Raw genomic sequence first — 13,480 nt, forward strand, 5'->3', positions numbered from 1 at the left:
TGAATTTTAGATACATGAATAATCAAATTATAATCCTTAAAATCATGTAATCTATAGAACCATTCAGAAACTGTATTGATAAAAGTAAAATAACTATAACTTTAAGAGAAATAAAGATTTTCAAAGGTCTGCTATAGTCTTATTAAAATTTGAGAAAAAAATTTAACTAGTAGAATTAATGGTTTTCTTCCATATTTGATCTCAACATATATAAACAAGAAAAAAAAAACCCTTATCTATAATATGACTTACAATAAAGATAGATTTAAATACAAAATTTCTAAATAGCATAAACAAGGTAAAAATATATTTGCATCCATACCTAATGGCATTGCTGCTACAATGAAGGCCACCAGATCTTATCATTCGTACATAGCCCATAGCATTACCTTAAAAACCACACACACAAAAATATAAGATATTTATACGAATAACTCTAAGTTCTAATAATCAGGACTACAGTTATATATAGCAGTTAATTAAAAGGTTCCCACTCCTAAATACCAAAAGATTCTCCTGTATTTTACTTTAGTTTTTGCTCTATAAAAGTAACTTACATTATTTGTGTGCTTAAAATATAAATGTACATATTTATATATCTATAATAAATATTTAAAAAAATAACTCCTTTGATAAACTAATTCATTAAATGGTGGAAATTTTAAAAAATCAAAATTTAAAAATTACTATATCAATAATTTCTTTACTCTCACATTAAGTATGTGTCTGTGTATGTGTGTGTCTCTCTCACTCACACACATAAACACACACAAAACTGGAAGTGGTGTCAAGAAATCCTTATTTAATGCCTCCCAAACTAGTATCTCCAGCATGGACTACTTCTTTAGGCTTTTTAATCCAGTGACTACACCTACACGTCTACGAATAATTTTTAATTTAATATGTCCAACTCAAACTCAAGATCCTCAACCCCATCTCAGAATAAAACCCAAATTCCTAACATGGTCAACATAGCCTTATATGATCTTGCCGCTTGCTATTGTCCTGATATCATGCCCTAACCATTCAGGCCCTCACTAACTCCATTCCAGACCCTATTTCCCAAAAATGCTAGGCAGACTCGAGGCTTTTACATTTACTGTCGCCTCTGTCTGGTATACTCTTTCCCTAGATGTGCATGCATATGGCTTATTCCTTCATGTTATTTACGTTCCTGCTCGAATGTCACTTCCTTAGAGCTTTCTCTGAACATCACTGAACAGCACTGCCCAGCCCCGTTGCCTTCCCCAGCACCTAACCCTGATATATTTCTTTTTGCTTGTATCTCCCCTCACTAGACTGCAAGATCTGTGATACAGCTTTTGTTTTCTTCACTGCTCCATGCCTAGAGCCAACATTTTCTGCTCAATTGAATTGAAATTACTTGGGAGAAAAAACAAAAAGTTAAGAAGTAGTTAATACATTTCACAATTGTACATTACAGTAATATATGCTTTACATACATTATTTCATCTGATGTCTTTAAAAACCCTCAAGTAAGGTGTCACTGAAACTATTTTAAGGCTTATCTCAATATGAGAGATGATGTTAAAATGTTTCTTCAATATGCATCTTAGAAAATTCAAGTATCTAGTTTGACTGTTTTCCTCCAAACTGTCAAACCAGTATCTAGCCGATCAAAATGTGCTAGTGAGAAGCAAATACAGAGTAGCAGTTAAGAGCCAGACTGCTTGGGTTTCAAACCTGGACTCTCAACTTTTTAGCTATAAAACCTAGGTCAAGTTATAAACTTTGTGCCATAGTCTCCTAATCTGTTAAATTAAGCTCTCCAGGGGCAAAAGACTTTGTTTACTGTCATATATATCACCGCCACCCAGAAACATTTGTTGTCCTCAATAAGTATCCGTGGAATGAATGAATGGAAAAAATACTTACTTCATAGCATTGTGAGCTTTATATGAGTTAGAGCACATAAAGCATTCAGAATAGCTTTGACACACAGCAAATGCTCAATAAATGTTAATCATGGTTGTTATTAACTTCAGCAGGCAGGTTATTAGACAAAAGGACTTCTCATTTTGCTCCCAGCTCTGAGAGTCCTTACTCCTTTTCCTTTTCTCAAGAGATTTAACAGACTCAAAAGCACATTACAAATTTTCAAAGGAAGAGGTAAAGAATTTATATTTTCTAAGAAGAGAATAAAGAGTAAAATGCTGGAACAAAGTGAAAGGATAATATTTGCAAACTGCAGAATACATGCTAGTGACAACAGACGTGACATTAGATTTTGTGTAGTGGAGGAAAATGTGTATTTTGATGTCCATTAGAGAAAAAATGACTAGCATACTAAGCTCATGATTTAATGATTCACAGTGCAAAATTATACTTTTAAAAAATAAAAAAACATGGAATAAATACCACTACAGGCAATATTCACATGAGGAAAAAACTGATATTAGTATGTAAATTAAATGAAGTTCTAACAACAACAGTTCTTAATTTGAGGCCCATGGACTTGGGTCCATAACTTTGAGCACCTGAACTTCAGTCTATTATATGCAACACTGTATGTGTATGTGCATTTGGGCATTGTTCTGGGAAAAATCAATCCAGAGTTTTCATCAGATTCTCAGAAAGGGTTAAAAACTTCTGCTCCAGAAGTTTACAATCCAATATGACATCAAGCATCACTATGAATAAAACAGTACTTATATGACAATGCCTCATTATTAAATTGGTTAAAATTAAAAATTTACAAAAGTAAAATTCTCTAAGTTCTTGTACTGATACAAAATAGGAAGGTCTAATACATAAACCAATTAATTTATAAAACATAAGCTAGTGTTCAGAAACTTTACTCCCTAATTAAATGCTTATAATACCTTTTCCACTAGTAACTTTAAAGCCCCTTGAGAACAAAGGCTATCTGGATTCTCAGCATCTAGAAAAATATTTGGTGTACAGATGCTTTACAAATGTTTGATAAATGAATGCATAAATCTCAAATGAATGCATAAATCTCAGGAGGCATCATTTTACCCAGTTAGTAAGAATTTGCTAACTGCTTAATGTCTGCAACTGTGAAGAATATAAAACACCTTCGAATGTGCAGCCAAAAAGCCCTGGTTTAAGTCCCAGCACACCACTTACTTCTATGAGTTCCTGTTTATTCATCTTTAAAAAGGTGATTACATGCCTATCTCAAGAGGTATTATGAGGACATTAACAGAGATAATGTATGTGAAAAGCCCAAGTAAGTATAACTTTTTTAAAACTAGGATTACTTTTAAATGCAGTTCTTGCTTTTAAATACGTTACACATTTCAGAAGACAAGTTCTACTTGTAAGGCAGAAGGACAACTCAAGAAATTAACATAAACGTGAAATGATGTAGCATAGAAAAATTGTTAATTGACTTTTCATACAAACATTTTACACCTTTGTATTCAGGTTTAACTTGAGGGAACCTCATTTTAAAGTCTAAAACAGTGCCTTGAACAGAGTAAGTACCCAACAAATAGGTACCAGTTGACAATATACTATGAGTATGGCCTTTGAGATGAGTTAGTTAATAGATTTTTAATTTAACTTAAGAGGTTTTATTTACTCAGAATAAATATTTACTCTGTTTGTAAGTATTTTATTTATTTAAATTAATCCACAATCTATCAGTTATTTCTGTACCAACAGTCTAATCATACTTGAAAAACTTTATATAAGAAAAGGAAATTACTAGTGGAATAAAGCTGAACTCAAGACACATATTAAGTTTATTTGTATGAGATACTTAGTATACGAGACAGATTCTTGGGATTTGTACTTTATTTCCCAACACTTTTACATAACTTACCAATTTGGCTGATGAGTTGCCTGAATTGGTCGAGGTAGCTTTGTCCCTCTGGGGTTATTCCAAGTTTTCTGATGCCTCGATTGAATTTTTCTGCTCTTTCAAAAGGGTACTACAGAGATAATTTGAAGACTATCATTAATAATAAAGACCCCTAAAACATAAAATGCCTACCAAATAAACCATGCCAATACCATTTTCTTTTCTAATTTGTATTTCCATTGTGCTTTAAAAAAAAAATCACTCAAGTCTAAGGACAAAAAACTTATAGCACAAAAACTACCAATATTCAAGGTCAATATAAATTAAAATTTTTTGGTATTAGCTAAGGGCAATAATTGTTAATACTACCAAACTTAGGTTTCCCACCACCATTAGTAGTCTCTCAACACCCAACTACTCTATCAGGTAGATAAAAGAAACCAATTCCTCCTAGAAACATTTGCTAGAGATGTGTGACGAAGTTTCTGTGGGTTGAAAAGTTATTAGGGACTTATATAAACACACTCCTTCTCATATAACACACATCCAGCTCAGCTAAAATTTCTAGTTGCCATCACCAATAAAAAAAAAAGATTTTTCAGGTCTTAGCTGATCAAATGATTTAGAAATTACTCATTTTATATTAATAACAAATGGGAACTATTCTTACACAATTATAGCATTATTATTTCTCTGAATACTAGTAATTTCCATTCCAATAAAAGTGAGTGTTAGCATTAATTTTATACTGATCACTAAAATTTTAATAGTATTTCACTAGAAAGTAATATTTTGCTGCTCTGACACTGAAAAGAACTAATGACCAGTATATAAGAGGGCTGGAACTAAGTGATGCTTAAGAGGAGTAATTAAAATAGTTCTGGATGTGGCAAATCAAACATAAGACCATTTCAGTCTGTTGCTTCTCAATCCACAAGGCTATGTGACTCTGACTGCTACTACTTAAAATTCTTCATTTCACTCTGGGAAAACTTAGCCCAGAGGGTGAATGGAAAACGGCATTCTTATAAATGACAGATGGGAATGTCAACTGGTGCAGTATTTTTAGAGTGCCTGGCAAAATGTATCAGAATTTCATATTCTTTGCTCTTTTCTTCTTCAAGGAATCTCTTTCAAAAACAGTCTCCAAACACACAGAGATAAATGTGTAAGGATGTTACGTGTGGCACTGTTTGTAACAGAAAAATCAGAAAACCGTAAATAGCCATCAGTAGGATAAACTTAAAAGAGTTACAACACACATCTTTACTATCAACCCTTAAAAAGAATGAGGTAGACCTATATGTACTGACATGTGATAAGCACAGTGCATAATAGTATATACAGTCTTAGTCCATTCTTGTTAAGAAAAAAGCAGTATTTGTATTGTATAAATATATGTTTATCACACAGATACCTGGAAGGCATCACGTGACACTGTTAAATAGCAGCTGCCTCCAGAAAACGGAATTGGAAGGAAAGAGAAATGAGGGAGGACATTCAGTTTATGTACTCGATGTTGTTTAAACATTTTAAAATGAGAATGATTTGCCTTTGTATTATTTTAAAATAAAAGTAACACCTGGCTACACTGGTGTTAACTGTTAATTTTTCCTTACATTATAGCTTATAGAGAATGCAAAGAGTAAGAAACTGCAAGGGAAAATATAGAAAACTGGAGGCCAGGTCAAGGAGACATTACATGATAGATAATAAAGAAAACAAAAAAACCCAGCAGAGTAACTCATAATGAATTTTAGCATAAATCTTTGCTATACAGGCAAACCTTGGAGATACGCAGGTCTGGTTCAAGACCACTGTTATAAACCAAATATTGCAATAAAGTGATTCTCATGAATTTTTTTGGTTTTCCAGTGCATGTAAAAGTTATGTTTACACTGTACTGGAGCCTATTAAGTATGCAATAATACCACTATGTGTTTAAAAAAAAAAAGGTACATGCCTTAATTTAAAAATACTTTATTGCAAATATGAAAATGAACATATGTATGTATATGCATGACTGGGACATTGTGCTGTTCATCAGATACTGACACACTGTAACTGACTGTTCAATTAAAAAAAAAACCTTATTGCTAAAAACTGCTAACCATCATCTGGCAACACAGCTTTGCCACAAACCTTCAATTTGTGAAAAATGAAGTTTCTGTGAAGCATAATAAAGCAAAGCTCATTAACATGAAGTACGCTTATATATTCAATAGTTGAATCAAACTACCTTAAAAATAATAGGCAAAAATACCTTATGATCATTTTGGTCCTTGGTTTCCCTGAAAAACCGAATATCTTTAATCAATCTGGATTTGATATGTTCATCATACATAAATTGGCTAAATATATAAAACTTCTTTTTCAAAAACTGGTAGGTGAAATTAACCTGTAAAGTTAAAATTTGAAAAAATGGAAAAAATTAATATAAAAATTTATTTCAAATCAATGTTTACTGAATGAAATAATCTATTTATAAAGTCTAATTCACAATGGACCTGAAATATTTAAATAAATGAAGTTTTTTTATTGCCTAAGTTTACAAAACTTTTCTATAAACTCTCCTTACATATTTTTATGACACAAAAGGAAAAAAGAAATTAAAACATGGAAAGTATTCTCACAATAAGACCAAGAGCCATAGTGAGAATCATAAACCAGATTCAACACCCTAGTTTTTCAGTCATAAACCAGTCAGAAGTTTCTATGTTCCTCCAGCTATAAGATTATTTATTACTAATCTACACATCTAAAATGATACTAAAGTAAGAAACATGGTGCTCTTTGAACTTTCCTGAAGGAAGACAGTAAATATTCAGTTATCTAGCCATTAATATTTTGAGCACCTATTATGCACAAGGCAGTGTGCCTGCTCTCATGATAAACATGGTCTTTGTCACCATTAAGTGTATACTCCAGCAGCAGTGATAGATATTTTAAAACAAGTATACATTAAATAAACTATTAAAACTCAACTGCAATAATTTCTAAAATGAGAAGTGTGGGTGCTTTGAGAATGAATTAAAAGGTCCTTACCTAGACTCAAAAAAAGCGTGAAAAAGTAGGATTTGAGCTGAGATTAAAGTCAAAACAACATCAGATTAATTCTGACCTACAGAATTGCACTAATCTTGTACTAATCTCCATCCCCACCACCCTCAAATATTACTAATTATTTTGGCACACATATGCCCTTTTGAACACTCTATTACTCAGTTATAAAAATGAGTGCTTTCTCAGAATTTTTCTTGAGGTTTAAACATTGCTTTTTCTTGACCTCCTTAGTAGCAGTAGTCTGAGAAGTAGTCTTTTTTCCTCCCATTCTTAAGAGTAGGCAGCTCTGCCAGCCTGATATCATTTCTTCTATGTTTACTTCGTCAATATCTGACATCAAAATTTAGATTCATTAGTGTGGTTAACTGGTTAACAACCGTATCTCCTGCCAGAATACAATTACTGTGAGAGCAGGAAATGTCTGTTTTTCTCATCCTAGTGCCCAGCACACTGCCTGAGACATGTAAAATACAAGCATAATTGTATGGGTTACATGAAAGAGTGTTTGATATATGAGGTCGAAGAAGAGTTTATCCTTAAAGGATCAGAGTTTATTCTGAAAGGTTCAGACATCTCCACATGGATGACTTCTTACTGTAAATTAAAAACCTGTCTCATTTCTCTATTGGTTACCACTAACAGAGTTCCAATCACATTACTTATCAGCTCAAATACTTTAATGGTTCCCACACCATACTAAAATGGTCCTTAAGTAACTTTCCAGTTATGTAATTTCTGCATATACCCTTACTCCCAAATATGCTTAATAACATTTTACTATCTAAACATTCACATTCTTCTTTCCTCAAGGAGAAACTGTGGCCTGAAAACCAAGTAAACTTAAAGATTTATCTTTTTCCACCAAAGGAAAAAATAGCATACAAACTCAAATGATTCTCTCAAGTAACTGAATAATTAGTAAGCTACTCCCCCAAAAAGAGCACGACTGATGTTAAATAAACTGCTATCAACAATTCACTTTCAAAAGGAACTTGCAGAGAGTATCAGACAACCCACATCAATATATATTTATGCTGATGTCCTCAAATCTCCAATGTCATTTATGATGATCCTCAGACAGTAAGACATTCTAAACTGCCTTCTGAATCACAGAGCTTCCATTACACTTAACACAATTTCAGTGCCAGACATTTTAATTATACCAACCAGAAAAACGGAAATTCAGGTATAATATAAACAGGTAATGATGTTTGATGAAACATATTTGATGAAAAACCAGAATATTTGATGAAAAAACTATTTTTCAAACTACCAAATTAAACAGGGGTCTATTACCCACCCAACCCTCCTGCAAAGATTCTTACTGTTGTATTCATGATTCCCGTGCCATGTGTTCGAATTGAATTAGCTATGTGCCGAATATTAATAGTGTTCAAATGTTTGTTATTGCTTGTTCGTTCAATAAAAATCTGTAATGAAACAAACACAATCCAAAGTAAACTTTGGTCAGTTAGCCCAAGAATTTTAGAATCTATTTCATTAAAGATAATTTAATTGGAAAGTCATTTGAGAAGATAACACAGTCAAAGCAAAGAAACAAGATGACCTCCAATTATTTTTTGTTTTCTGTATTTCACTAATTTTCACTATTTACAATCAATTCTTTGCCCCTCAGCCTTCCTACTATTTATCCATCCACAGTTACACATTTTTTTCTTAAAAAAAAAAAAAAAAGAACATTCCTATCGTTAGGAAATGGGATACAGATAAAGCACATGATGTGTGTTACCCTCATGGTTCAGCAAAAAGTGAGCAAGGAAAGAGAGAAGAGAGAGAGAACACAATCTGAGTACAAGGGTGTCTTGTGCTATTTCATTTTTTTGCTACTTTTTGTAAGTTTTAAATGATTCCCAAACAAAAAGATTGTGTCTTAAAAGAAAATTTTTTTTCTAAAACTCACTCACTTGATTGTTGAGATTATAGAGGTATCGAGACACAAATATATGAATGTTTCTCATAATTTCCAAGACATCCAGGCCCTATAAAACAATCCACACAGTTACTATTAATTTAAAATAATCAGACTTGCATCAATATAGTGACTTACCACTTACACTAAGCCTTCCAATATTTTAAACATTTCTTAAAGAACAACTGTACAAAGAGTACAACCAAAGGTTGAAAGAGCCTTCTGACATGTACAATCAGGATTATCTGTCTGGGGACATCTAGCTGCTTGTTATCTTATCCCTTTTGTGTAGACAGGAACAGTTAAATTTTGAAAATCCATGACTCACAATCATTTCCGCACTACTCTTGAGATGATTTGTCTTCCCAAGGAGCTTTTCTGTATTTTTTACAAAGTAAACTAATGGCCAGATTTTAAAAGGTTGCAAGAATATGTGGTGATATTTATAAAATACATACTTTTCGGGCACAGTGCAAGGTTCTTTACATGTAATCCTCAAAAATGAGGTATTATTCTAAATTCCATAGCTGAAGAAAATGAAGCTAAGGGAGTTCTCCAAGGTCAAATAGCTAAGAAAAAGCAGAACCCAGGGATTTTAGAAAATCTAATTCCAAATCCTTATGCTTCTTTTAATTGTACTAGACCACCTTTAATGTACAAGATACCTAATAAGAATCCTTCATTCTTCAGTTATTACTGTAATACTTAATGGTATCGTGTAAATTGTCCCACAGCTTTCCTAATTGGTGCTCAAACTAGAATCACAATACCCCTTTAAGTTTTTATTACAGATCTTCTCATGTTTTAATCTAAAAATTTACTCATTTTTTTCTCCCACTAGGCTATATGTGCGTGAGCCCAGACTGTTTCTGTTTATTTTTCTATCCCTATACCTAGTTCAGTGCCTAGCATGTTTTCACAGTAAATATTAAATTTATAAATAAATGAATGAAAGGATATACAAACTGATCCCGGAAATGGTCCCTGTATATGCAATACAGTGAAGGAAAAATTATGATTCTTAAAATTTTTGAAGTGAATAAACCTTTTTTGGTAAATATTACCTGGATTATCTTAGAAAGAATGACATGCAAATTAATTGAAAACATAAACTTCTGCACTCACAAGACACTGCCATCTTGTAAATAAGCTTACTGAATTAGCAACACTAAATACTTATTTTACACTCTTCATTTTAAGAACAAATACATTTATAATTACATGAATTTAGCCATTTTCTAAGATATTAAAGTTTATATATTAAATCTAGGTTTAAAATCCTTAACTATGACTTTGACTAAACTTTTCACAATTCTGCAGAAGTCACCTCACTATCCCAATATATTTCTGAGAAGCTATATATAAATCTATGTATGTTTCAAATGTTCAACAAAAGGCAAAATAAAAACATTTGGAAGCCTGTGGTAAATTCCTTCATAAAGCAAACTAGCACTAATTTTTTATTCTTGTCAATTATGAGGTTTTATATAGCAAATATCTTCTTGAAATATAAACACATAATAAAGTAAAAATAAAAAATGTTTCTTAGAGAAATACTATTATCATGCTACAATCGGACTATAATAAAAACACTTTATACTATACCTGTTCCAAAGTTTGACTAGGAAGATGTGCCTCTGTCATAACCAATCCATAACGCTGAGTAGCTAAATTTCTCATTTCACTGTAAGTGGCCCAGTCATGAAGAGCTACTGTTGTTAGATTGTAGAAAGTCTTGTCTAGGTAGTGAGTTACATAAGCTACAAAAAACAATTTTTTAATTTTTGATTTCTGAAATAGTAGAAAACAGAAATGAAACTAAAAAGGAAACAACCTGTCTTGGAACATTAAATTTCTTTCTTTGCATGAAATGAAGAAACAAATATGAATTCAAGAATAAATGGACTAACACGAAAGAAGATATTCTCAAAGTCTCATTTTTGCTACTTGATCTTTGATAGTCAGGGCAAACAGATACAGAATATGACCCTAAGAAGGAAAGCAGAACACTCACCTCGAATGTCAATGAAACGATTGAAAAACCGAATTGGATTCAGAGAGAAAAAAAGGGCCAGGTCTTTCATGCCAACTTTGAAAGGATTTCTGTCATCCAGCTTTAAATGAGTATGCACAGAAAGTCGCAGATCTTTCTCTATTTCTTTGCACAACTTGTCCAGCAAATGCTATTCACAGAAGAATTGACATCTTAATTTTTCAAAATGATATTCCAATTGTATTGTTCTTCTAGATGTCTGTGTTCTGACCATTACAGTTTTATAATCAATGAAATGAGGAAAAAAAATCTGTCAAACTGGTTTAAGAGTCTAAATACTCAATGGTAAAATATTTTTATTGGGAGAGTGAAATTACTTTGCTATCCACTTTAAATCAATCATTTTTTGACCAGGGAGCAGTTAGATAAGATCTAAGCTTTTTTTCATTAATATTTTAACATTCTTGAAAAGAAAATCAAAAGCTTCTGTCTGATGGCTTCAGTACAAGGACATGAACATACAATATAAACTGTAAAATTTATAGAAACCAGCAACAAAGGAGGTCCTGAGAATATGCGAGAGGAAATTTTTTAAAAGCTTCCTTATAATAATAATAATTAAAAATTACAAAATTCACTGAGCTAAAGGCAATGAAATTAATCTAAATACTGGCCAGATATGTATTTTATTTTCTAAATAAGAATATTTAATACAAGAAATTATAATTTTCATAATTTTATCAAACCTGAATAAAGTTTATATTGTGAAGTTTACTCATTTTTAATTCCTCCCTCCATATAAAAATATTGCTAGCTGGAAATACAATTTTAAAGATATCAGTGTTTATAATACACACTTCATTAAAATAGGAAGGAATGTACTTTATTATATTCAAATTATTTGTTACACAAGTAATAGTGTTTATGCTTTTCAATATAAAGATTTTAGTCAGTAGCTCTCCAAATGAAATTCAATAAAACATTGATAGTTGTCTTAACTGTATTACCACTAACTGCAGACAATATTCAAACCAGTTTCATATTTGCATTCTTCTAACACACAATTTTAAATTCAAATATACTACTTACTAAAGTATAAGAATTTTTTTTTCTGGATTCCTAATCTGGATTCCTATATTAAAAATTAGGAATTAAAGACCAATTTAGCACAATAGTGATAGTTCGTTTGTTCTAGACAGTGATTTATAAATAATAATTTTAAATTTGTGAAAGCCTGCTTCAATCTAAGAAGTTTTTCCAAACACATGTTTTATAAGCTTTTCAATGTCAAATATGTTACCTCATTTAAAATTTCCATAATTTCCTTGTCATAGCAATCCAGAAGTATTTCATAGGAATCTAAATGCCTTGCATGCATCATAGCGGGCACACAGTCACGTAAAGCACTGAACATGTACTAAAAAGAAAGTCAGAATATACATGAGTTTAGAAAAACTAGATCTCAAAAGAATACTACATCTTAAAAGACAAAACCTCAATCTGAAGGCTGTTTTTTTTATACATGACTGTCTTACTTTCCCAAATAAGAGCTGAATTTTATTTTATAAAGCATATATTTTAAGTATACTAAAAAATTCATTCATTTATCCTTTTTTGATCTTGAGCATTCAAACATACTCATTTCCAGAAAGAAATGGAAAGATCTGAGTAACATACACCTTGCTGATAAATGAAAGTCAGATTATTTTGATACAAACTAAAATCAAGTGAAACAAGAAAGATTAGCAATATGAGGGGAAGAGTTAAATATATATTAAATTAACTCATTAGTATTAATATAATATTTACCTACAGACTACATACATTTTTGAGTTTTTAATTTCCTCCTGAATTTTGTTCAGTGTTTTTTAACTTTACCTTTTATATTTTAAAGGTTACTGTCCATTTACAGTTGTTACAAAATATTGGCCATATTCTTCATGTTGTACAATACATCCTTACGCCTTATACCCAAATAGTTTGTACCTTCTACTCCCCTATCCTATGATGCCCACCCCGTAACCACTAGTTTGTTCTCTATAACTGACAGACTATATAAATTTTACTGAAAATGCATACAGCATTGTAGAAAAAAAAAAAAAAACCAGCATCAGCAGTTTTAAAATGGTCTGTACAGTGACTAAAAAAATGATGTTTATTTTTTATGTTATTCTTTACTTACATGTAATCTGGCTGCATCCACAGCATTTTCATATACATCATCTAAATAAATTGGGAAGACAGCTCGATGCCAGTATAAAAAACAACAGTCACATTGTGTTTGGACTCTACAATGTAAAGTAGTAATTAGTGGTACCAAAACTAAAGAAACCCCCCCAAAAATGAAAAGAATGCATTATATTCCATAAAGAGCTCTGTCTTACTCATTTTTTAATTCCCTGCATCACTTAACCCAAAATCAGTACAGAAAAGCCACAAAGTAAGTATTTTTCACATTGAACAACAGTAACAAAACACTCCAATACCTGACATTGTCAGAATTCAGCACATACGCTTTAGTTTTAAAGCATACTTCAAAAATAATATGGATAAATTTTAAATAGAGTTTAAAGTAAATTTATTTTCAATATTGTGACAACAAAATGATCATTAAGTATCTTACAGTGAAGAAGGTTTAGTATTTCTTCTAAGGACGGAAAGTTAAATGCCACGAACTACAAAAATCTGAGCTGCTCAGAACCAC

At 31.6% G+C, this 13,480-nt stretch overlaps 1 protein-coding gene across 3 annotated transcripts in view; it reads right to left on the reverse strand.

Moving 5' to 3' along the window:
• The window catches only part of WASHC4 (WASH complex subunit 4), a 63,798-nt gene that overhangs the window by 22,655 nt on the left and 27,663 nt on the right, over positions 1-13,480 (reverse strand). For all 3 annotated transcript variants that reach the window (XM_045507024.2, XM_010970458.2, XM_045507025.2), the window contains 9 exons: positions 12,959-13,064; positions 12,077-12,193; positions 10,798-10,966; positions 10,389-10,543; positions 8,779-8,853; positions 8,179-8,283; positions 6,054-6,188; positions 3,812-3,920; positions 323-389 (listed from right to left, as the gene is read on the reverse strand). In XM_045507024.2, the coding sequence (XP_045362980.1) occupies positions 323-389; positions 3,812-3,920; positions 6,054-6,188; positions 8,179-8,283; positions 8,779-8,853; positions 10,389-10,543; positions 10,798-10,966; positions 12,077-12,193; positions 12,959-13,064 (1,038 nt within the window). The remainder of the gene's footprint in view (positions 1-322; positions 390-3,811; positions 3,921-6,053; positions 6,189-8,178; positions 8,284-8,778; positions 8,854-10,388; positions 10,544-10,797; positions 10,967-12,076; positions 12,194-12,958; positions 13,065-13,480) is intronic.

The sequence above is a fragment of the Camelus bactrianus genome, chromosome 12, assembly GCF_048773025.1.
Source record: "Camelus bactrianus isolate YW-2024 breed Bactrian camel chromosome 12, ASM4877302v1, whole genome shotgun sequence".
In the NCBI taxonomy this organism is placed as follows: domain Eukaryota; kingdom Metazoa; phylum Chordata; class Mammalia; order Artiodactyla; family Camelidae; genus Camelus; species Camelus bactrianus.